The sequence below is a fragment of the Babylonia areolata genome, chromosome 5 (assembly GCF_041734735.1).
Source record: "Babylonia areolata isolate BAREFJ2019XMU chromosome 5, ASM4173473v1, whole genome shotgun sequence".
Lineage (NCBI taxonomy): Eukaryota > Metazoa > Mollusca > Gastropoda > Neogastropoda > Buccinidae > Babylonia > Babylonia areolata.
The window spans coordinates 1,794,639-1,821,088 of NC_134880.1; the positions used below are offsets into that span (position 1 = coordinate 1,794,639).

A 26,450-nucleotide genomic window follows, 5' to 3' on the forward strand; every position below is an offset into this window, starting at 1 on the left:
GTTCCCTGTGGTGGAAGGTCTCCACATCACCCATCACAACCTCCTGAATCCTATCCCCCCAGAGGTTAACTTCATGATTAATTCATAGACAGGGAAGCAGAATTCAGACACACAAAAGCCTCTGTACATCACGCCATGGCAGCACTGCACAGCACAGCACAGATAGACGTTAAGGTGAAAGATGGAAAAACTAGATAAACAGTTTTGGTATCCTTGATTTTGAACATGCTGAGCAAGAAAGCAGTCATATCACATCTCAAAGTATGTACACACAGGAGCTGGAAGCTGCACACTGCTCAGAAAGAAAGCATGCCATTGACAGCTGGGCAGAGGAGAGAGAGAAGAAATGTGGCAAACCAGCCACAAGAGGGTGATGCTGACATGGAGGAAAAACAAAAACATCCCTAGCAGTCCAGAACTTGAGCCAGTTCTCAAAGACACATCCACAGAATGGATGACATTTTAAAGGTTTTAAGTCTTCTTATCTATTCCTATTGCCAGTCTCCTCTAGGTAGAAACTATGCTAGGCTGAAAAAACCAAAAAAACTCAAAATGATAGACTGCTGATGGAATCTAAACTGAGAGCGTTCTGGTCGGGAGTCCATTACTCTATATCAGCAGTGACAGGAAACAAAAAGACCTGAACTGGTATAACCTGTTCCATACCTGCCAATTACAAATGTTTATGCCACAACTGGAGTTCCCTAACCTGGCAACTGCAGATGTTAAGACCTGAACTGATGTTCCTTTCCTGGCAGTTATAAATGTTAAAGCCTGACCTGAGTTCCCTAACCTGCCATTTACAGATGTTAAGATCTGACCTTGAGTTTGCTAACCTGCCATTTAGAGATGTTAAGATCCGAGTTGGAGTTCGCTAACCTGCCATTTACAGATGTTAAGATCTGACCTGGAGTTCGCTAACCTGCCATTTTCAGATGTTAAGATCTGACCTTGAGTTTGCTAACCTGCCATTTACAGACGTTAAGATCTGAAACAGAATTCCCTAACCTGCCAATGACATGTGTTAAGATCTGAAACAGAATTCCCTAACCTGCCAATGACAGATGATAGGATCTGAAACGGAGTCGAAGAAAGCCTGACAAGCAAAGAAAGGCCGATAAAGTGTGAAGTGTCCACATGCCAGAAATGCTGACTGTCAGAGAGTGCCATGCACCAGCCCTTTCCAGTGTGACCTCACCTTTTCCTTGTGTCCTCACCACTGAACAAACGTTTCAATCGCTTCACAATTGATGGTTTGCCTTTCTTTTCTTCTGTATGTCTGTCAAACATTGACACACAGCAGTGAAAAAAAAAACCTACTACTTTTTTTTAGTAACATCCACAAGGAGTTTCTCAAAAGATCTGTCCCATTCAATGTGAACCTTGCACACCCTCCAGTTTTTTTGTTGTTTTTTTTCTATTTCCACTAACAATACAGACACAGCAGACTTAAAAATGATAAACAAAACTGAAAAGTGAAAACTGTAAAGAAACAAACTTTTGTTCTAGAAGAAGTCTGAGAAATTACTCACAAACAGACTGAATAAGCATGCACCCACACAATCCATCGATCCATTCACACGCGCTTTTCATCCAACAAAAAAAACAGAAAATTCTGACTCCTTAAAATCACTGACAAACATGGAGTAGACAGAATCTGAGCATCGACGGATCAGTCCCTACTGCTGCCATGACCATTTCTGCACCTTCAGCTAAATACAGTGTCAAGGCCGTGACATCATCATCAGAACGCTTTCCACATATGTGTCATCTCCTGGCTTGTCTCAGTCTGCTCGGTCAGTCTCCTACATCTTGTATCCATTCGTGACTGCTTTAGTGGAAACTCACTGCCAGGCTGACAGCCTTCAGGCAGTGATGTGAACTGCTTTCATTCTGATCATTGGGAAGGTTTCATTCATTTTCATGCCACAAAGGTCTTACTTCCTGATTTACACATCAACCTTGATACACTTCTGATTCATGACATCATTTCCACAGATTCTGCCCAACAATTTGGTGCACTGTATATCATAGGACACATGGATGGAAAATGATGGGAAATGGATCTTCTTACAGTCTGTAAAATACAGTTCTGTCAAACACTGAAGTTTCTGTGGCAGTGAACATTCTCACCTCACAGGCTCTGTCAACCTCCTTTCAAAATAAGAAAAATGTAAAAATGTACCAAAGCAAAAAATTATAAAAAAAGTACCAAAGCAAAAAATTGTAAAAATGTACCAAAGTAAACTACACAATTCTAACAGTAAACAAGTCAACACTAAAAACCCTGATGTACTGATAAGCACACAAATCAACTTCAGTTCTAAGCTGAGGGCATCAGCTTGCTGGGTATCATTCTCCACACTCCCTGTGGGGACACACGCTTCACAGTATAGAAGCTTTTATTTTTTCGCTTTCAACCAATCAAAAAAGAGAGAATTCCAAGTGACATACAAACTTTAACGTTAAATCCTACAATGCCACTTGCAAGCTAGATGGAACATCATTTTGGACTGGTCAATCTATTTGAGGAAAATGACATCACTGTAAAACCCCAGACGATTCTGGAAACCACACAGAGGGACTAGCAGGAAAGCTGTCCAGAAGCATGGACTGAACAACCTGAATTTAAAATTCTACATAAAAACATTCTTGTTTCGATGGAAATTCCATGATGGCTCAGAATCCAAATCACTCTTTGTCGCTTGATGGAAGAGTCACAGCGAGGTGTACGTCACACCTACGATACCTAACGGATAATGATGTGCTGTGCCATGATCTGTGGAAATCATCAGTAAACACACATGTGGCTCTGTCACACCTACGATATCTAACGGATAATGATGTGCTGTGCCATGATCCGTGGAAATCATCAGTAAACACACATGTGGCTCTGTCACACCTACGATATCTAATGGATAATGATGTGCTGTGCCATGATCCATGGAAATCATCAGTCAACACACATGTGGCTCCAGAACCCAACATCCTAAGCACAGAAACAGCTGCAGGAGGAGTATGGAACACAAACAGCAGAGCACCACAGGGGCAGACAGCTCTGCATCATTCATCTCCAGCAGCTGCAAGGTACTGGCAGTAGTCTCCCTCAAATGTCCTCACTGCAGTGTTGTTTGGGCATGCCAGCAATCTGTCAGCAGCATACATATATATATAGTAACATATATAAGAACACACACTAACTTACCCTGCAGCACTGCTGAGGTCACAGGGCATGCTACCACACTTCTTCAACTTTGACTGCAAAAAGTCGTTGGTCAACTTGGGCCATATTTCACCCAGGAACAAAGTTATAATGCTGCAACAAAGGCAACAAAACAAATGAAGAATAATCAAGCAGAGGGTATTCAGTCTGGTCTCTGACCAAAGACAGATGCAATATAAGTATCCATATCATCATCATCATCATCATCATCCTCATCACAGAGTGGAAGGAGTTCATGTCTCCAATTTATGATGTGTTGCAACACCATGGTCCAGTGCCTGTGACCAGACAACTTCAATGCAATTGTGAACCCAGTTTACTGGCATCCGGTTCAGTCCAAGCCTTTCCTGTTTGAGTGTTGCTGATGAAGGTGGCAAGAAACCAAAACAAGACAAGCAAACTGAAACTTTCCATTCCTAGTGAAAGAAACTTCCCACGAAATCAATCCAAAATCAGGGAATCTTTACCAAAGAATGAATTTGATTATTTGGAATATCACGTTTCCGTGTTTCTCTTTCAGCTATTCTTCAATAATGTTCATTTCCGCTATGTAAGTAATGATATACATCTGTGGCCTGTGCACCAGAGTGGCCTGTAAATAACAACAAATTTACATTTCAGGATACGTACTTTTTCAGCTGGGGGCCGATGTTATTGTCCTTCTTGTGGTGCTGGAACACATCAACCCTCGGAACGCCTGTTTTGATTTGAAAAATATATAAACAGTAAATCAATTTTCTTTTAAAAAAAAAGAAAAAAAAGTAAGCTTTTTTCACAGCATCTTCCTTCAACTCCTTGCCTGCTGAGCCTTGGTGAAGAGAGATCAACCTGGCATGACTTGTATACATATGCAATTAGGATATTTTTTGTGCAAATATTACATTTCATCTAACATACTTCCCATGACTCAGTGGTGCAGACCCTGACAGAGAACGGACTCCCTGTCCCGTGCTGTGCAAACTATGGTGCAGACCCTGACAGAGAACGGACTCCCTGTCCCGTGCTGTGCAAACTATGGTGCAGACCCTGACAGAGAACGGACTCCCTGTCCCGTGCTGTGCAAACTACCCCGCTGAAGGGAAGATAACTACAGTAAATGCCACAAGTTACCTCCCCTCAGTGTATCACCTCCCCTGTACCTGCCTGTACAGCGCCCACTTCTCATAGCATTTAGCAAGGAGCCGCACAGTATACAGAAAAGAGGAGCGGGTAGGATGAGAGGGTTATTAATGCCGGTCACTGTATGTTAGATTTAACGTAATGTGGTGCTGGTTTTTTTCCTTTTTGATTACACATGTCATACCATGGCCCACTGGTGCAGAATGGCACAACAAGATAGGCATGAATTGTAAGTGCAATTTCTACTTATATGTACCTTGTAGCGTTAATTTCGCTAAACAAAAGTAATCTAGTCCCAAAAGGAAAAAGTCCAAGTAGATAACAGTGACTGACATCTTGACCTGTAAAGCAAAGTCTGTCCCAGATAACTGTCCTCGTGTGTGTGTGTGTGTGTGTGTGAGAGAGAGAGAGAGAGAGAGAGACACACACACAAACACACACAGAGTGTGTGTGTCAGTGAGAGTGAGAGAGAGACAGAGAAAGAGTGTGTTTCTGTGTGTCTGTGAGAGAGACAGAGAGACAGAGACACAGAGAGAGTGTGTCTGTGAGAGTGAGAGTGTGTGTCTGTGAGAGAGAGAGAGACTGTGTGTCTGTGAGGGTGAGAGAGAGAGAGACAGAGACACAGAGAGAGTGTGTCTGTGAGAGTGAGAGTGTGTGTCTGTGAGAGAGAGACAGACTGTGTGTCTGTGAGGGTGAGAGAGAGAGAGACAGAGTGTATGTGTCTGTGACAGTGAGATAGAGAGACAGACAGAGTGTGTCAGTGAGAGTGAGAGAGAGAGTGTGTGTGTGTGTCTATAAGAGAGAGAGACAGAGAGTGTGTGTCTGTGAGAGTGAGAGAGAGAGAGAGACAAAGAGAGTGTGTGCATGTCTGTGAGAGAGAGAGACAGAGAGAGAGAGTGTGTGTGTAAGAGTGAGAGAGAGAGACAGACAGAGAGAGAGTGTGTGTGTCTGTGAGTGAGTGAGAGAGACAGTGTGCAGTTTCACACTAACATACCTATAAGTACTTGTTCCAGTTCGGTGCAAACTACCTCTGTCGTCTACACAGTGCCAAATAAAGATTCATGTACAGTTTCACACTAACATACCTATAAGTACTTGTTCCAGTTCGGTGCAAACTACCTTTGTCGTCTACATAGTGCCAAATAAAGAAACGTGTAAAACCAAATAATAATCAGACACACACACACAAAAAAAAAACCATCAACAACACTCTTGCAATATCCATGCAGCAACACTCTGGAAACAAACTACTGAAAACCTTCGTCACTCCCAGATCAAACAGACTTTCTGTTATGTTACCAACCCCCCCCCCCCCATCCCCCCAATCCCAGTTAATAAAGATATGAACCAACCATTCACATGCACCTATTTAACACCCTCCACCCACCACCACCACCTCCATCCCAGGACCACCCCCTTCTCCCCGTAGCCCTTCTTTTCCTCTGTTTTAAATTTTTTTTTTTCAGTGCATACCTGGGACATTCAGGTAGTGTTTGGACGACAGGTTGATGCGTACCACCAGATGCTCGTTCAAGCTCAGCCCCCATGCATGGGCCAGTTGTGGCTGCCCACACACACACACAAAGACAAAGACACACAGCTATCAGCACAGCTCTATAGTCATCACTACATTCCAGGAATATCTTCTTACACATCACAGCTGCTCGCTTTCACCATCTACTCTATATCTCTATCAAGATATCACTAATTCCAGGATTATCACATTATTATATAACAACTGCCCACTTTCACTGTCCACTCTATATCTCTATCAAGATGTCACTAATTCCAGGATTATCACATTATAACAACTGCCCACTTTCACTGTCCACTCTATATCTCTATTAAGATGTCACTAATTCCAGGATTATCACATTATTGCCCACTTTCACTGTTCACTCTATATCTCTATTAAGATGTCACTAATTCCAGGATTATCACATTATTATATAACAACTGCCCACTTTTACTGTCCACTCTATATCTCTATCAAGATGTCACTAATTCCAGGATTATCACATTATTATATAACAACTGCCCACTTTTACTGTCCACTCTATATCTCTATCAAGATGTCACTAATTCCAGGATTATCACATTTTTATATAACAACTGCCCACTTTTACTGTCCACTCTATATCTCTATCAAGATGTCACTAATTCCAGGATTATCACATTTTTATATAACAACTGCCCACTTCACTGTCCACTCTATATCTCTCATCTCTATCAAGACATCACTAAATTCCAGGAATATTTCATTATATTACAAATACAACTGCCCACTTTCACCATCCATTCTATATCTCTATCAAGACATCACTAAATTCCAGGAATATTTCATTATATTACAAATACAACTGCCCACTTTCACCATCCATTCTATATCTCTATCAAGACATCACTAAATTCCAGGAATATTTCATTGTATTACAAATACATCTGCCCACTTTCACCATCCATTCTATATCTCTATCAAGACATCACTAAATTCCAGATTGTCACATTATTATATTACAACTGCCCACTTTCACTATCCACTCTATATCTATACCAAGACATCACTAAATTCCAGGAATATTTCATTATATTACAAATACATCTGCCCACTTTCACCATCCATTCTATATCTCTATCAAGACATCACTAAATTCCAGATTGTCACATTATTATATTACAACTGCCCACTTTCACTATCCACTCTATATCTATACCAACATATCACTAAATTCCAGGATTATCTCATTATTAAATAACAACTGTCCACTTTCACTATCCACTCTATATCTCTATCAAGACATCACTAAATTCCAGGATTATATCATTATAATATTTCAACTGCCCACTTTCACTATCCACTCTATATCTCTCATCTCTACCAAGACATCACTAAATTCCAGGATTATGTCATTATTATATTACAACTGCCCACTTCCACTATCTACTCTATCACAATAACACATTCCATGCCAGTCGATATTGTCTCAGTGAAGGTAAACAAATGAAAGTCTAAAATACGGCGATAGATTTCTTTGGCATGGTACTTTTTTTTATATATATAAACCACTACAATATTTCAATGGAGAGAGAGACAGAGAGAGAGAGAGAGAGAGAGAGAGAGATAAAAGCTAACGATAAAATTAAAAACAAAAAACTGCAAAACAAGATCTCATTATCTGGCAGGTTTTGAATATTACAGTATATAAAACTGTACATAAATACCTTCTTTATAAAAACATTATAAAACTAACTAACCACCAGCAACACATGTGATAATCCTGCTGAATATAACATACTTACAAATACAATGCGATAATCTTGCATACTTCAATATCAGAGTTATAATCTGAAGCACAACAAAACATTTTTGAAACATAAAAAGACACCACAGTTTCACATGATCTGTACATCCAAGATTAATCAAAGCAGCTAATCCAGAGAGGCAGTTAATGAACACGGCATAATTGAGAAAATAAGTCCCCAGGTTGTTCTGCCAATAAAAAAACAGATCAATGCCATGAAACAAGATCATGAAGATTCAAAGGAATTCAATCCTGCCCCCTCCTGGAATGTGGAGAATACACCACCACTCCTTGAGTGGATCAGGATGCACACACACACACACACACACACACACACACAGTCACACACACAGTCTCACACACACACAGAGTCTCACAGACACACACACACAGACACAGACACACACACACACACACACAGAGTACAGAGTGACACAAAGAGTAACACACACACACACACACACACACACACAGCCCTCCCACACACACACACACACACACACACACACAGCCCTCCCAAACACACACACACACACACATACACACACACACAAACCCCCACATGTATACAAAACCACCACCACCACACACATAATTGTATAGTTCAGATTCTCACCGACAGGTCCAAGGTGTTGACGGGCACATGGATATCACAGTCCACTTCCTCCAGGGCTTCAAGCAATCTGTCATCACAACGCACACCCACACTTCTAGTACTTCTAGTAGTACACTATAAATAAATAAAAATGTATACACACGTTATCTGAAGTTTCTGAATCACTTCTTCCACACTTCCTGAAAAACAAAAACATCTAAAAACACTGGGATTTATATGACAAGAAATGCTGTTCAAAACCAACCTTGTCACAGATGATAGAATGTCAACTGAAACATGTGTAACTGGACAAGCCCTTCCATACATTTGAAACACATGTGAATACACAACTCAAATTGTCTACTAGTTTAACTTTCACTTTCAGTTTCAAGTAGACTCAAAGCATGTGGACTGATCCACATATGCTACACCAAATATGCCTTTTTTTTATATAAGAAAAAAACTACATGGAAGCATGTGCCTGACACAACGCACTGGTCAAGCAGGAGTCCACACAACAGAACCATGGATAACACTGCAGTGTAACCTGGTTTCACATGCAACTACCGCATCCCAACCAACACCCTTCTATCACTTCTTTGTTCAGCACCAAACTTTGGTCAGCACAAGCAGATTGAACTTTGTGCCATCAAATCTGGGTCAGACAGACCACCGCAGCTCTACAACTTGCAGAAGACTGGTTTTCAAAATTAACAATGAGTTCTTCTCAGAATACCCTTTCTTTCTGTGTGAAGGTACTGATGATGTTCAGAAACACAATGTAAAACTTATGTGGCAAAACCAGCTAAAATTTGTTGGAAGATGAAGTATCCCTGGCATTACTTCAATCTGAAATTAATTTTGTATTTTTTCATCATGACTAAAAATCTCATAATAATTGATATTTACTTCTATTATATCAAGAGGAAAAAATAAAACCCAGTACCAATTAAGTTCAATCTATAATAGCTGTGGTGGAAAGAAAGGTGACACACTTAAAACAAATCAAAACTGCTGTATAAATTTCACATACATGGTGATACGCACTTAACCCTTTGAGCTCTGACCACTGCTTTACCGGTGGTACAGAAAAATGACATAATGCCCAGCCACCGGCTGAGTGCTGCGTAAACACTTGTGTCGTGTTTTGCTATTGGTTGACTTATATTCAAGAGCCAATCAGAAAAACCGTAATATTCTGACGTCAGCATGGCCACGCCTTTTCACTGTGTTTTGTTCATGTGCTTTGGATAAAAAAGATTGATTTCAATATAAGTCAACCAATAGCAAAACACAAGTGTTTACGCACCGCTCAACCGGTGGCTAGGCATTGTGTCATGTTTCTCTACCACCGCTCAACCGGTGGTCAGGGCACTCTTTTTATATCTGCTGTGACACAGTTCAGTTTCAGTTTCAGTTTCAGTTTCAGTAGCTCAAGGAAGCGTCACTGCGTTCGGACAAATCCATATACGCTACACCACATCTGCCAAGCAGATGCCTGACCAGCAGCGTAACCCAACGCGCTTAGTCAGGCCTTGAGGAAAAAAAAAAAGGTGAATAAATAATAGATAAGCTTACACAAATAAATAAATAATTAAATAAATAAATAATAACTATAATGTAAAAAAAAAATAATAATAAATTTTTAAATAAATAAATAAATAAAATAAATAAATAAATAAATAAATAATAAAATAAAATAAATAAATAAATAAGATAACAATGATGATAAATAAGCAAATAGATGTAAAACATGAAGACACACATTCACATATACACCCACACATGCATTAAATACCAACTATTTGCAAATTTTGGCTCAGGAGCTCAGGCAGAAGTGTTAAAATTGCTCAGGAACTCAGGGCTCAAAGGGTTAAAATGAATGCATTTATAAACAACACCTGTGACAATATACACATATTATCATATGTATATGTCCAGTATATATGAAGCAAACTATAAAACTATGTAAAACCATAAATTAGAACATCAGTCAGACTACACAAAACAAACTGAAACACAAACAATAGCATGCATCATTTCCCGCAGAATTTACAAATAAATTCACAAGACAGGCATTTAGCACATTTCATTTCTTTCAACTGTGTGTGAGCAGGTGTAGTCAGTGGCAGGTCAGTCAGTGGATGGAGTGGGAGGGTAAAGGGGGTGGGGGGCTTAGCATGACATGAAAGATATTTGATATCCAGAACGTAGAAGCCAACAAATCAATACGATCCTCTCCATCTCTTCTGCACTCTCCCTCTCTATCTTTCTGTTTTCTTATCCTTTTTTTTTCTCTTCTCCTGGATCGTAAACTAGTACACAGGTTTTCACAACCTCTATGAAACTTCAGAAGTAACCAGATGTTGGACATGTGTTAGAAAACAGAATGAGAAAGAAAAAAAAAAAAAAAGTCTTCAGTTTCTTCAACAGAATAATAAGAAGACAGTATAGTCTCAACCACAAAACATTCAAACAGCACAAACAAACAAAACAAAACTCCAATACTTACCTCACACCCAGAAAGGGGTACATCTTTTCAGTGGAGGGACAGGTGCCATCTGACAACTGCCTCCGGGACCGACAACCATCCACTGGCTCGTACAAGTCTCGGAAGACTTGTATGTCGTGACGTAAGAGAGGATGTACCCTCCTCAGATCCTGCACCTCCTGTAAGTGGGTGATCGACCAAACCCACCATGTATTTCATTATTATCTTTCTTTTGTTCACCCCATATTGGAAAAAAACAACTTATGTCTCTCAAATGTTTGAACTGATAAAAAAAAATTTAAACAGACACATTGCTTTGTAATTAAACTCTTTTAACACCAGTTTGTGTGTGAAAAACACTCCCCAGCGCCAGATTTTTAGGACATACTCCCTGACCCAGTCCATTGTTTGTTATGACATGAACCAAAGACTGACAGAATATTGTATCTAAAATATTTGGTTGTTTTTTCTGATATATATATTACTGGCAAGATATAGGTTGTTGTTTTATAATACATTTTTGTGGTAAGACATAGGTTCGGTTTTTTTTTTAATACATGACACATTTTACCCCCTTTACTTACCTGATCTTCATTCACTTTCTCTGCTTCTCCACTGAATAAGTTCTCAGGATCAAAATCATAAACTTCATCATCATCTGACTGCCAATCTGAGCCAGACTGACAGTCCACAAACTCCAGGTCGGAATCTTCCGAACACTCCGCACCACTTGTGTTCAGAGGACTGGCGCTGTCAGCAGCTAGTTTTGTTGCTGCGTCCCCCACTGCTTCCACCTCCTCCTGGTCTCCTCTGTCACTGCTGCGTCGGGTGTCCGTGTCCACTGGGCTCTGTTTCTGGTCTCCTCTGTCATTGCTGCGCCGGCTGTCCGTGTCCACTGGGCTCTGTTTCTGGTCTCCTCTGTCACTGCTGCGCCGGGTGTCCGTGTCCACTGGGCTCTGTTTCTGGTCTCCTCTGTCACTGCTGCGCCGGCTGTCCGTGTCCACTGGGCTCTGTTTCTGGTCTCCTCTGTCACTGCTGCGTCGGGTGTCCGTGTCCACTGGGCTCTGTTTCTGGTCTCCTCTGTCACTGCTGCGCCGGCTGTCCGTGTCCACTGGGCTCTGTTTCAGTGTCAGTTCCACTGGGCCCTTCTCCCCGCTCTCCATCACTGTCCTCTCTTGATCGTGCAAGTCTGCAGCACAGTAGCAAGCACCCAGATACACCCAAGCCCACACACAGACACACCACACACTCACATACACATCACGCACACAAATCACACACACACACACACACACACTCACTCACACAAACTTCACAATTTATTATGTCATAAAAATTAGGGAAAAATTCCCGCAAACATGTAAGAATGCAAAATACAATCATAGACATACCAACACATGCCCCTGCCCTCCTCCCTTTCTCTCTTCCCCCACACCCACACATAGTGAATACACAGATCACACTTTTATAGCACACACACACACACACACACACACACACACACATAATATAGCATGATGTGCGACAACCCTCCCCCACCCATCCCTGCATATTGCTGTCACACCAAATTACCATTTGAACAAAAACAGTGACCTCTTTAAATAAAGTTAAAAAAAAAATTTTAACTATCAAAGACCCTAAAATTTACACCAAACAATATACACGCACACTCAATCACAGGCTCACCGTCACAGGCTCAAACATGTTAACACATGCAATTTAAACCCAACAATGCATGCACACTCACAGACTCAAACATGTTAGCTCATGCAATTCATACTAACAAGACACACACACACTCACAGACTCAAACATGTTAGCTCATGCAATTTATACTGAACAAGATACACACACACACTCACAGACTCGAACGTGTTAGCTCATGTAATTTATACTGAACAAGACACATGCACGCTCACAGACTCGAACATGTTAGCTCATGTAACTTCATACTGAACAAGACACACACTTTCACAGACTCGAACATGTTAGCTCATGCAGGGAGACAGGCAACAAGAGAGAGAAATGAGAGACATAAAAATGCAATAAACCACCCACATGAACAAAAAGCATCAACAGACTTTACAAAACTGGTATAAAATACAATAATTACAGAACATATACCTGTTTAAATTCTAGTTTATAAAAATAAATGGAATTTACACCAAACAATGCATGTGCACTCATATTCATGGACACAAGTATGTTGACGGCAAAGCCAGAAACATCTTTTGGTTTTTTTCTGCTTCTACAGCAATAGTCATTCATAATTTAATTCAAACATAGCTCTGGGTTAACAAGCAAAACCAATGTTCCATGATATCGATCCACAAATGTTTTCACCTTTATGTTGGAGCATAACTCATCAGTTTCCTGCCTAGGTACCTACCAGGTGAAGCGTGGCGCACTGTGCTTGTTTCAGAGTTGAACTTCAAGACAGGAAATTTATTGATTCTTTTCTCTGTGTGTGTGTGTGTGTGTGTGTGTGTGTGTGTGTGTGTGTGTGTGTGTGTGTGTGTGTGTGTGTGAGAGAGAGAGAGAGAGAGAGAGTGTGTGTGTGAGAGAGAGAGAGAGTGAGAGTGAGAGAGTGTGTGTGTGTGTGTGTGTGTGTGTGTGTGTGTGTGTGTGTGTGTGTGTGTGTGTGTGTGTGTGTGTGTGCTGTCTGCTGAAAAACTATGTAGGAATATAGGTTCTCCCCCCCCCCCCCCCCCAACCTCCCCTGTGTGTGTGTGTGTAGCTACTGATATCTCTGTCTATCCATTGTCTCCATTTCTGTTTCAATAACACACAAACACACACACACACACACACACACACACTGACAGAAACGTACTGAAACACTGTGACTTTTAAGACCAAAAATATCAAAAATACATTATACAACCTGTGTTACGTTAACACTGTCTTACACTAAATGATGGATAGACACATTTTTACAAATTAATTTTATGCAAGATGATAACTTTATAGTCTTCTTCAACTCGAACATTCACTCGTATGTGTGAGTGGGCTTTTACATGACCATTTTTAACCCACCATGTAGGCAGCCATACTCTCGTTTTCAGGGGTATGCATTCCTGTTCTTGTTTCTATTGTTCACCCAATGCTGACATGGATTACTGGATCGTTAACGTGTTCATTTGATATTCTGCATGCAAATACACTAGCAGGTCTGCACATGTTTACTAGGGTGATAAAAAAAATCTCTGCGCAAACTCCAGAATCCAGTGCACTAGCCAAACACCTAGCGATTCAGGCACATTTCTCACCATTCTTATTATCAGAGGCAGTCTTAATGTTAAACTTTTTTTATGGTTTTTCTCCAAGTTTTGTGAGCTGTTAATCTTATAGTTTAGAACCAAATAAAAGATGTTCTATTTAAGTTCATCTTGCACTTGCTTTCGTGGTTATGCATTTGTAACAGTAAAATTAATCTTGAACTTAGCTGAAGTGTCCAATTCCAGCTGACTTGTACTGTCTGTAATGAATGTTGATGTCCATATCATTATCGAAGATTTCTTCGATTCTTTTTTTTCCCCTGTTGCTGTTTTGTTTTCTTTGTTTATTTGTTTGTTTGTTTCGACTTTTTCATTATGTGTGAAAAACTGAACATGTGGAGACATATGTAATGTTGTATCTAAGCGATTACTACTGAAAATGTTTGAAAAGCCAGTAAAACATCAAACTGGATAAATCCTGCTGAGAAACTAGCTCAATTTCAATTCTAAATTTATTACAGTGATGTTGATAAATCACAACATGGGAGAGAGTGTATTAATGTTAATTTCTTACAACTGACATCCCATTTGCAGAAGTCTAGATTACTCACACCACCACTCTCACTCCAACCCCTCCAGTGCAAATCAGTTTTTAAGACTAAACATTGAACCAAGGCTGGTTTTTGACACCATTTCTCCTTTATGGAAAACAAAGGTTTGGATTTATTATTCTCTGTCTCTGTCTCTCCCTCATCTTCTCTCTCTCAGTCTCTCTCTGGACTATATATATATATATAACTCCAGAATCCAGTGCACTGGATTATATATATATGCAGCAAACAATTCATCAATTTGATGTCCACAGATTTTTTTTTTTTTCCAAATGCAAATAAAGGAACTCATGCCGTTTTAATTCACACATACCTTTTCCAAGCACTGGAAGAAGTTTCCGAAGAGGAAGTATACAATCAATAGGCTCCTGCGTCCCAAACTTCCGGTAGAGTAAGCTATTGCCTGAAGCAGTGAAGGACACAAAGACACACTTATCTTTACACATCCTGTTCTGAATGCAGTGGTGTTAAACATACCTGGCCAGGAAAAAACACCAAGTCCTCTAATTGAACATGAAACACCACAAACAATACTGAATATTCAGAATGAGATTAAATTTGTTCATGAGATCAGATTTGTTTATGAGACCAACCTCCAGTGAAAAATGGGCAGCATCGTACAATGGCCGGAAAGTGGTGAAACTGATCTCATTCTGAAAGGCAGCAGTTTCAACATTGCTTTGGTAATTTTCCATCCTGTCCTGGCCAGTTCAAGATCTACCATGAGCTGAATACACCAAGGACTGAAACAGGAAGACCAGTACTACTCTGCACATGTCAGGTGCCACCACTTCATGAACGCATGTTTAAAACACAGTTGAAGGAGAATGCCCTGGCTGATGCCATGACATACAATAAAAAGGTTTGTTAAAAAAAAAACTACAGGGATGTGTCATGTGGTCTCAAATTAACTGCCTACATTTAGTTGGTGTCCACAGTCAGGATCTCTGCTTTGGAGCTGAAAGAAAGTCACTTGATCATTCAATGATTTATAACCATAACAAAAGTATATAACTAATACTATTTGAAATTTAATTTCTAAAAAAAAAAAAGGGGGGGGGTCATCACTATTATTATTATTAGTGATGACTCTTTACACACACACACACACACACACACACACACACTCACACACACACACACACACACACATACAGAGAGAGATCTATCCACAGCAAATGCTTGCCCCACTAATCATTCAATGATTTATAACCATAACAAAAGTATATAAATAATACTATTTGAAATTTAATTTCTAAAAAAAAAAAAGGGGGGGGGGGGTCATCACTATTATTATTATTAGTGATGACTCTTTACACACACACACACACACACACACACACACACACACACACACACACACACACACATACAGAGAGAGATCTATCCACAGCAAATGCTTGCCCCACTAATGGATGTTAAATAAGTGGAGTGGTTGTCTAGAGGTAACGCGTACTAGAGGTAATGCTAGTCATTTGGATGAGACGATAAACCGAGGTCCCATGTGCAGCATGCACTTAACGCTCATAAAAGAACCCATGGCAACAAAAGGGTTGTCCCTAGCAAAATTCTGTAGGAAATCCACTTCGATAGGAAAACAAATAAAATTGCAGGCAGGAAAAAATCTTTTCAAATGGATGGTGCTCTCAGCATAGCAAGGCACTCTCCCTTGGGAGAGCAGTCCAAATTTCACACAAAGAAATCTGTTGTGACAAAAAGAATAATACAATACAATACTTACGGGGATAATCTTCTGATGCAATGTAGTTAAGAACACAACTGTTCTTTGTAGTTAATGAAGTCCACTTGAATTCCAGGGTATGTTCTTCGAGGTGCAGCACAAAATCTGAAAAATATATATGGTAAAACTTGATAAGTCTTTGGTATTTAAATTCACGCTTTCTACATTGGATCAAACCACATAATTGTATGCTCCTACAATGTACACAAAAACATAAGTCACACGCAAGTGCACACACACATGCACACAACATCACCCTTCACTTGGGTTAAATCTTCTTTCCAACTGCACTCAAAGAGTGTTCATCAAAGTTCTCATTCTAAATCCAGACCTCTTCCTGTTCAGTAAGGTGTTCCCCAAGGTTCAGTTCTTGGTCCAATATCATTTAGTCTGTACACTCAGACTCTGTCAGATATTATCAGCAAACATCAATGTGATTTTTACATGTTTGCAGATGACACCCAACTCACAAAAGCTTCTTCCCCTAGTTCTTTTGCTGTCCTTTGTAAAAAAAAAAAAAAAAAAATAGAGAGAGAGAGAGATGTGCACTGTTGCAGTGAAAGAATGGATGCTGGCCAATAAGCTCAGACTTAATGACATCAAGACAGAAGCCATACTATGATATTAGATCTGTGCTTAGTCATGTTTCAGATATACCTTGACTCTACTATGCTGAGTCGGTTTTCAAAATTCTGTCAGAAACCTGGGTGCATATTTTGATTCAGCTCTGTCTATGCATGACCATGTCAGTAATTTATGTAAAGTTCTCAAACTGCAAACTTCCAACTGAGAAAAATCCATAACAATTGACCATATCTGACTGTTGAAGCAACCATTCAGCTTGTCTGTTCCTTGATCCTCAGTTGCATTGACAACTGCAATTCACTACTCACTGGTTTGCCCTCTTATTTGATATCACGCCTTCAGATGATCTTGAACAATGCTGCCACAGTCGTTCTCAAAAAGTCAAAAATGGATCATGGTGCCCCTCTCTTGTGTCAACTACATTGGTTACTCATCCAGTACAGAATTCAGAACAAAACTGCCACACTGGCTTGTAACCACTTCAAAGGTTCTCTCCCATCTTACCGATCTTCTGTCCTTCATATTTACACTCCTTCCTGTTCTTCTTCCAGGTCTTCTGGAGAAAAGCTCCTTCGAGTCCCCAAAGCATCTTCAGACATTCAGTCAAAGACATTTGGTCAAAATCATTTGGTCAAAGGACTTTTCAGTATCAAGTACCTTCTGTGTGGAACCCCCTTCCTCTAGACGTTACTCATCAATTCTGTCCTCTTTCAAACTGAAACTATTCAACCTATTCCAAATGACAATTGGATGACAAAGCATAGTTGTCTCCTCCCACCATCTACACTCCCCCTGTGTGCACCCCCACCCCACCCCTACTGACTGGGGCCTATTTTCATGAAGCATGGATTTACTAATTCAGACACCGGGCAATATGCCCCCAGCCCTTCAAGTTAACTAGTTAGCACATGCACCCCACCCCATCCATACATAAATATATGCATGCATGCCTAGGAAGTGAGAGAATCTGAGCGCACTGGTTCAAATCACACCAGCAGTCGCAAGCATTTTCTCCCCCTCCTCTAGACCTTGAGTCCACGGTGGTTTGGACGCTAGTCATTGGATGAGACAATAAACAGAGGCCCTGTGTGCAGCACGCACTTAGTACACATAAAAGAACCCATGGCAAGAAAAGGTCTGTCCCTGGCAAAATTCTGTAGACAAATCCACTTTGATAGGAAAACAAATAAACTGCAGGCAGAAAAAATAAGAAATAAAAAACAATGGGTGGAGCTGTCAGTGTAGCGATGTGCTCTCCCTTGGGAGAGCAACCCCGAATTTCACTCTTTATTTTTTATTTTGTACGTTATTTTACTCAGTTTTGATACAGATTTTGTTAGTAAACTAACACATGTTCCACCATCTTGCTTTTTCCGTTCCTGGTCACACAAGGTTAATGATAAACCATAAAAATGTACCCAATACTGCAATAGGTGCAATAATTTAGGACTCTAAATAGGACATTACCCCAAAAAAGGCAAGGAATAAGACCCGACAGTCTTTATTGATACATTACAATCGATAAAAAAAATAAATAATAAAATCATCTGAAGCTGTCCTTGTCTTCATCTCTCACTGCTTACGCAGTTGTCCTTTACAACTCGCAAACCTTCAACAAATTTTATGAATGAACTACCGCAGTAGCGATTCCAAAGGTACCTGGAGAATGACTGCCGATGTTGCAAAGAAAATTAGCGATGAAATGAGCACGCTGAATGAGGCTAGTCAACTTGATGAAGTAAAAAAAGAATCACATGTTCCCTAATCATTCGAACATACCATTGTATAATTTTGTTCAACTGTCTTCATTCATTTCGTGACCAACCTGAAAATACGAAGTCTGGCGAAGTTTCCCGGGTGCCTGCGTCTATGATATGTACGGCATCTTCTATGAAAGTGTCTAAGCGAGTTAAAAAGTTACTCATTGTCTTTGTTTATCGTCAACATGAAATAGCCTTCCTGGTCTGCACTCGTTCTCATGAACACTTTCGCTTTATAACAAGGCAATGTAATATCCCAGAATGCTTTCCAACGGAAGTTGTCAAAGTCAAGCACTTCAAAAATATCTATTTACCGCAACAATTTCAGAAAATGACGTCCGGGACCGATACAAAAATGGTCCAAATGTCTGTCAACGAAACAATAATAAAAACGTATTGATCACAGTGATAATATAACGTTCACCACTGTAGGCGGTCGGGATCACAGTTAGATTTTGATTTTAAACAATTTTTATTCACACTTCTGACCGCGTGCGCCCACCATAGAAAAAGAGCCGCGGCGAACAAAAAGCATTGAAATCACTGATGTCACGTTTTGCGGCCCGACACGTGGGAGGGGGTGGGAGAGGGGGAAGCATGTTTGATCAGACACAAGGAAAGTCAGCGCGAGACAGTGACAGCCTGTGGCGACTGTGGCGCGCTCGGCAGCCATAGCAATCCCTCAAATTCAGTGAGCAAGAAAGCCGGCGAAAAGCATAATGATTGAGTACAATGCCCTATTGTGCTGCCATGAATTGCTCCAGAAAACCTGTCTGTCTGTCTGTGTGTCTGTCTGTCTGTTTCTCTCTCTCTCTCTCTCTCTCTCTCTCTCTCTCTCTCTCTCTCTCTCTCTATATATATATATATATATATATATATATATAATGTATATATATATATATATATATATTACTTGATATGCTCTGTTTGAGCAGAATATAAAGTTTTAGTGAAATTAAATTATAGTTAAGTGAATTTATATATAGTTAAGTAAATATAGATGAAGACAAATTGAGCTTAAAGCAAAATGAACAAATTGATACACTCATCAAGCCATGCTCTCCCATCACTCCTTGCAACGATAACCTGCAACTGAAGGTTCCTGCAACTGAAGGTTCCTGCAACGTATCGTTCCACATTCCACATTCTATATATATATGACATATATAATGTAGTATTGTGTAGTGTAGACCCTGTTTCAGGGCGGGGACTGGATGTAAAAAAAGCACGCCAGAGCTTAACTATTATTCTCGAAAATAAAGAATTTTGTCCTCTCTCTCTCTCTCTCTCTCTCTCTCTCTCTCTCTCTCTCTCTCTCTCTCTCTCTCTCTCTCTCTCTCTGCACACATATAGAAATTATGGAACTGAATTCAATTATTCATATCACCTTAAGTTCATGTAAAATGTGTGTGCGTGTCAGTGTTTGTGTGTGCCCGGCCCGCCGGCCGGTGTGTGTGCCCGCCGGTGTGTGTGTGTGTGCGTGCGTGCGTGTGTGTGTGTGTGTGTGTGTGTGTGTGTGTGTGTGTGTGTGTGTGTGTGTGTGTGTGTGTGTGTTCAAACGTAGTGGAACATAAAGATTCGTGCATGTGGTTTGATTGTATTAAGCCGGGGATGTATAAGTATTAAGCCGGGGATGGTTTTCACGACAAAATAATGTATCAACAGTGCCTTATCTGATGTGTGCAGAAAAGGCGGAGAGGGGTAACAGAAATATCAAAATCTCTGAAAAGATTAAATACAATCGATATTCACTTTTTTTTGCGGAAAACTTTTTGACAAGGAAATCGGACCAATGTTAACACATGCAGCAGAGGTATGGGGTTTACAAGAGGATGGTAAACAGATAGAAAAAGTGCACACATATGCGGTCAAAAGATTCTTGAATGTACCATTGCATACACCAAACAAACTTGTCTATGGAGAAACAGGGGAAGTATTCTTTATGTATCAGAACAGTAACAAAATGTATCAAATATTGGCGAAAACTGACCAGATTGCCCATGTCAAGATTATGCAGACAGGCCTTTGATATGCTCATTTTTGGCAACATGAATCTGGTCGTTTTAACTGAGTCTCAAACGTGCAAAAGATCTTATGTAAAAATGGTTTTTGGTATTGTTTGGCAAAGCCAGGGTTAGGTGCGACTACAGCTTTATAAGTGAGTTTAAAGAATGGCTAATCTCATGTTAAAAGCAAAACTGGCATTCAGATTTATAAGAGGTTAACGACAAATAAATATGGTTTTATTCCTTCAAAACTGTTTTCCAGGCAGAAAAATACTCATCATTTGTCAAGTTGCTGATAAATGGAACAGGGATAACTTAATTCGCGCGATTCAGGTTGAGGGTAAGTGTTATGTTTAGTACTGTGCCTAACTCTGACTGAAAAATTGTAAGTGATGGTGAAAATTCTTCGATCGATTTTATTTGTCCATGATGTGGAAATGACCAAGAAAATGATTTGCTTTTTTGTTTTTCATGCACTGCCTATGCAAACAAACGTAAAAACTGCAATGTAATGTGACGGGGTGGTAAGGTGGTGTTGGAGAAGGTGAAGACAGGTAGAAGGTGTTAGCAGAAGAGAGCCGCAGCCAGGCAAGGTAGACTCGGGAAGGCAGTGCGCTGGTTTTCTTCTTTTATTCTTTCATTCTTCCAGACCAGGAGAGTTCTCTCTATGTCTGGCACTCGCTCACTCCTTATATTCTGTTCCGCCGAACCGCAAAGCCAGCGCCGCGAAGCGACTCACGAAACCGGCCCTCCGCGAGCCTTGAGGGGCCAAGCTTGTGTTTGTTTGACCAAATTTAGCGGCTTCTGACTTTCGGCTCGGGGAACTAACATAGACATATTATATATCACACAAAACTACAAGAGACGAGCATTTTCTTAAGCTAAACCATTTTCTACATAAATAATGTAGTTAAAAACTGTAAATAAAAAGAGTCACTGAATGAACGAGCTTTTAACGAGTTCATGTATCATTTTTGTACATTACAACAATTAATACGTCGCGATATGTAATATAATTGTAACAATTAAGTAACTGAACATCCTGAATTTCCAACTATATAAAAATCATCTATAAAATCTGCTTCTAGAGTAAAGATTTTTTATGTAAAAATTCAAGAGAAAACTCAGCGGATAGCTCCCGTGTCGGCACCGCTTGGCGGTGCTTTTGGCACTTGTGATCGACAATGAAATACTTCGTTTAAACCAACTACAACACAATTATACATGCACGATACTAATCAGATTGATAACAGAAATGCAAACATCTGCAAGACACGATATAAAAATGTGTAGGTATTGTAAAAACGTATTTTGCTCAAATCGGCACTGACGAATTCCAATGGCTTGAAGAAGAGATAGTTTTGTGGCGCCGAAATGCCGTCAGACATTTCGTACCATCGCATGCCTATAACTTAGGTGTACACGGAAAGCAGTACACGAGAAGAAGGCTTAATCATTTACATTTTAATGCACATTCTAAATTCCACGGTAACTATATCGATTTATAGAAAACGAAGGTATTTTGTATGTTTCAACTGAGTGGATTTCGAAGATCGCGCCAAAACTCATTCACATAAATATTAGTTTAAAAATGTTATAGGCTTTCTGGTCAAATGATATCATTATATTTGAAAAGTATGATTGTTCTGAAGTCCCATAACATAAAACTATAATCTCATCTATAAGGAAGTGTTTATAATTTAACAAATTGATGAAAATCATCATACGGTTCCCATGTAAAGGGAGATAACTTGTGACCGATTTACAACTTCCTTAGTAACCTTCGGCGAGTCACAAACGTCGTCTGCTAAGCTGGCCCAACGAAGATCGTAGCCAACCCGGCTACATCCCCCCCTACTCTGTTACAACCAGCGTCCTCGCTGGCACTTTTCATGACTACATAAAAGGGGGCCTAAATCATGCACTAATACACCCATTCAAACCAACGAACACACAATACATTATCTTAAGTGGAAATCCCAAGACACTGAGTTCCAAAAATCGGAAAAATGCAAAATCCATTAAAATCTCAAACAATAATCAGTAACCCTCGAGGAACGTTATTTTGAGCGCGAACCCTCAGAGTAAGATTTTCACAAAATGTATAGCCCACGTCAGGGCAAAACGGTTTGCCCACACTGAATTCTTAAAGGGGCATCATTTTAAATGTAGCCCTTAAAGTTCAGTATATACTTAAAATGCACACGGCAATCCAGTGGGTAGACTCTAGTCAAATGCTCTTGAGGGGCGTTATTTAAAATGCAAACCCCCAAAACCAAACCTAGTACAGGTTATAAGGGGAGGTGTTGTATTAACAGTGTTCCCAATATAACAAAATAAGTCCCAACAATGTTAATTGTCTGAAATGTATATCGGCATATTATACACTGACTGTGGGAAAATAGTTGTATAAACACATAATTCCTTTTCATCAGCTTCACATCCGTATTGACTAGAGAGAACCTGAAACAAAATTCCTCAAGGTGAAGTACCTGAAGCGGCCCAACGAAGACTAGAAAGGAGTTGTCATTTTTTAACAAACGTTTCCTTTGAGTCATTTTTTTTTCTCTGTCTCTCTCTTCTTTTTGACCAACTTATTAGCACCAATAAAACATATTTGCAGTTCAGTGAACAGTTTCATCAATACAATTTGATACAATTATCAACCAAAAATAAGTGAGCATTCAACAGCTTTGCTTGGGAAAAAAGTCAATCTTTGAAAAATTTAAACTGCTCAATGACAAAAAAACAAAAGAATAATCCCACACATTGTCCATCATTAACCTATCATGTCTCCTCAAATTTCTAGTGAGACGGCAACTAAGCAAAGTCACTGACCAACGTAAGGAACACCAGATGTGTACCGTGTTACTGGCTTCGTCGCCAGACGCAGAGATCGCCGTGGCGCTGGCGTGGGTGGAGTGACAGCTTGTGCTGGGTTTGGGGCTGCAGTTGGCCCGTAGTGGTCAGCCCTCCCTGGCTCCAGTAGAGGAGCCATCTGTCTGCGCGGTGGGCCACAGATCAGTTCGTCTTCACTGTCTGAGTCAGAGTCAGAGGTGGCTGGAGATGGTGCCTCTGACTGACAACCATCCTGCAGGTCCAAGGGGGCACTGGCTGGCAGCAGGTCTTTCCGGTTGACTGCTCGTTCAGGACCCCCTGCCAGGGGCTGCACTAAGTAAACATGCAGGCCCTCAAATGGTCTTGAAGTCACACGGTGAAGGTCAGGTCTCCAGAAGTCTTGGATCTTTCTGCGGCCCACACCCCGGTTACGTAGGTAGACGTGGTCACCCACTTGCAGAGGGTGGTCAGAGGCCCTCTTATCTGAAAGCTTGTCTCTCTTCACTGCAGCTTGTTTCAGCTGGTTGTAGGCCTTCTGGTGGGCTTCTTGCAGGCGGAGGCGATGCTGGTGGACCCAGTCTACAGTGCCAGCAGCTACAGAGGTGGTGTGTCCAAGGAGGCTGTCGACGGGGAGCCTTGGTTCCTGGCCGAACAGCAGGAAATGCGGGGCGAAGCCTGTTGACGCATGAGGGGTGTTGTTGTAGGCCTGCACGAGCTCTGGCAGGTGTACAGGCCACCTGGGCTTCTCCTCTGGGGGCAGCGTGCGCAGGAGGTCGTGCATGGAGCGGTTGAATCTCTCGCACTGGCCGTTCCCTTGTGGATGGTAGGGTGTGGTGTGGGACTTCTTTATGCTGTAGATGGAGCACAATTCTTGGATCAGGCGTGACTCAAAGTCCCTGCCCTGGTCACTGTGGATTCTCTCTGGGACCCCATACCGCTGGAACCATTCATGCACCAGGACCTTGGCGACAGTCACTGCCTCTTGGTTTCTGGTTGGTACTGCTTGTGTAAATTTGGTGAAAACGTCTGTCATAACGAGGACGTTCTCTCTGCCATCACTGGCTGGATCCAGCTTGGTGAAGTCAATGGCCAGGACCTCCAGTGGTCGGGAAGCAAGGAGGTGGCCAGAAGTGGTGTTGAGGGTCGGCCGACGCCCCATCATGCACCTCTGGCAGGAGCTGATGTAGTTCTTGGTGTCCTGGTGCATACCTGGCCAGTAGACTCTGGACTGCAAAAGACTGAGGGTGCGTTCAAAACCTTGGTGGCCCATCTGGTTGTGGAGTGATGCCAGGACATCAGGTCTCATGGTGCTGGGTAGAACCAACTGCTCTATGGGTCCTTGCTGAGGGTCTTGGATGCGGCGATATAGGACACCTTCTTTGCAAGAAAGGCGAGGGTACTGGTCACACAGCGCCTTCAGCTTACGGTTTCTACCAGTAGGGGGTTTGGCTGGCCAGTGGTCCAGGACTGGGCCAATGACAGAGTCTTGCTTCTGGAAGAGATGAATTTCTGGAAGGGACTTGGAAGGATAGGTAGGGTCAGACTGGACCTTGGGTTGGACTTCGTTTGGGGCAATGGGGTCAGGTTCAGCCAGGGCCTGTCTTTGGCAGATGGTCTCCTGTGCCATCGCGAGCTGTGGAGGAAGGGATGTAGAGACTGGTGTGGTTGGTGGACACGAAGGGAGTCTGGAGAGAGCATCTGCTGGGTTGGTCTTCCCTGGTCGGTACTGTACTTCGAAGTTGAACTGTGCCAGCTGTGCGGCCCATCTTTGTTCCAGTGCCCCAAGGGCAGCACTGCGGAAGTAGACAAGGGGGTTGTTGTCTGTCAGGACTGTGAATTTGGCACCGAGGAGATAGTCCCTGAATTTTTCAGAAATGGCCCACTTCATCGCCAGGAACTCTAGTTTCATGCTGGAGTATTTAGCTTTGTTCTTTTCTGTGGGACGAAGGCGGCGGCTCGCGTATGCCAGGACCCGACGTTGCCCGTCTTGATCTTGAGAGATGATGGCGCCAAGTCCATCGTGGCTGGCATCTGTTTCTAGGACGAAGGGCTTGCTGAAGTCAGCGGAGAACTGGGGAGAGCAGCATGACACCACAGACCTTGCCACTGCCTTCTTCACTAGGCAGCAGCAGTCCAAGGAGACGATTGCAGTGTACGCGTCCCATCTTCGGTACCTCTGGACCAAGGTCAACAAGGCTGAAGATGGGATGATGCAGGTGCCAGCGACCATTCTCCGCGACGCCTTCGCCAGAGGTCTTCAGCCAGCTGCACTCAGGCGCGATGTCAGGCGCTTCATCAGAGACCACCCTGACACCACCTTCGAGGCGGCGAAGAAGGAGGCCCAGCGATGGCTGAGGGAGGACAGCGACGCTGACGACAGTCACAACGCCACTGTTGCCTGCCTACAGGCCCAGCTGGCTACATTGACGGCTGAAGTAAACAGTTTGTGACAACAGCAGCAGCAGTTCCCCATGCCAACACCACCTTACCACCCCGTCACAGTAATAAACATACTTTTTCAACCCTCTTTTGAAAAAGCACAATTTGGACACAAATCAGCCAAAGAACTATAGACCTGTTTCTAATCTTTCTTGCATTTCTAAAATCATTGAAAAAGTTGTGTTACATCAGCTCCAGGAACATCTTGATGAAAACGGCCTGCTTGAAACTTGTCAGTCAGCTTATTGGAAAAGCCATATCACAGAAACAGGCTTTCTTTCGGTCACAGATAGTCTCCTCTCAAACACAGACAAAAGACTTACATCTGTAGTGGCATTGTTAGATCTGTCAGCGGCATTTGATACAATTGACCATCAAATTCTTATCAATCGTCTTAGCACTACCTTTGGCATTAAATCTACTGCTTTAAAATGGTTTTTTTCATATCTTTCAAATCGTCAACTCAAGGTTAAAGTAAAACATAGTACCTCTAAAGTAATTCCTCTTGTGTTTGGTGTCCCT

General features: G+C 41.5%; 1 protein-coding gene across 3 annotated transcripts in view; it reads right to left on the bottom strand.

Moving 5' to 3' along the window:
• Positions 1-18,887, bottom strand: part of LOC143282317 (protein mono-ADP-ribosyltransferase PARP6-like) — a 54,434-nt gene extending 35,547 nt beyond the window's left edge. The window contains exons 1-10 of one of the 3 annotated variants that reach the window (XM_076587918.1): positions 18,711-18,887; positions 16,301-16,405; positions 14,873-14,962; positions 11,315-11,919; positions 10,752-10,909; positions 8,261-8,327; positions 5,816-5,906; positions 3,854-3,920; positions 3,206-3,316; positions 1,199-1,279 (exon numbers count right to left, since the gene is read on the bottom strand). In XM_076587918.1, the coding sequence (XP_076444033.1) occupies positions 1,199-1,279; positions 3,206-3,316; positions 3,854-3,920; positions 5,816-5,906; positions 8,261-8,327; positions 10,752-10,909; positions 11,315-11,919; positions 14,873-14,962; positions 16,301-16,405; positions 18,711-18,810 (1,475 nt within the window). In that variant the 5' untranslated portion in view covers positions 18,811-18,887. The remainder of the gene's footprint in view (positions 1-1,198; positions 1,280-3,205; positions 3,317-3,853; positions 3,921-5,815; positions 5,907-8,260; positions 8,328-10,751; positions 10,910-11,314; positions 11,920-14,872; positions 14,963-16,300; positions 16,406-18,710) is intronic. The other 2 variants (XM_076587920.1, XM_076587919.1) reach the window with 2 other exon arrangements.
• Positions 18,888-26,450: the final 7,563 nt, after the last annotated feature.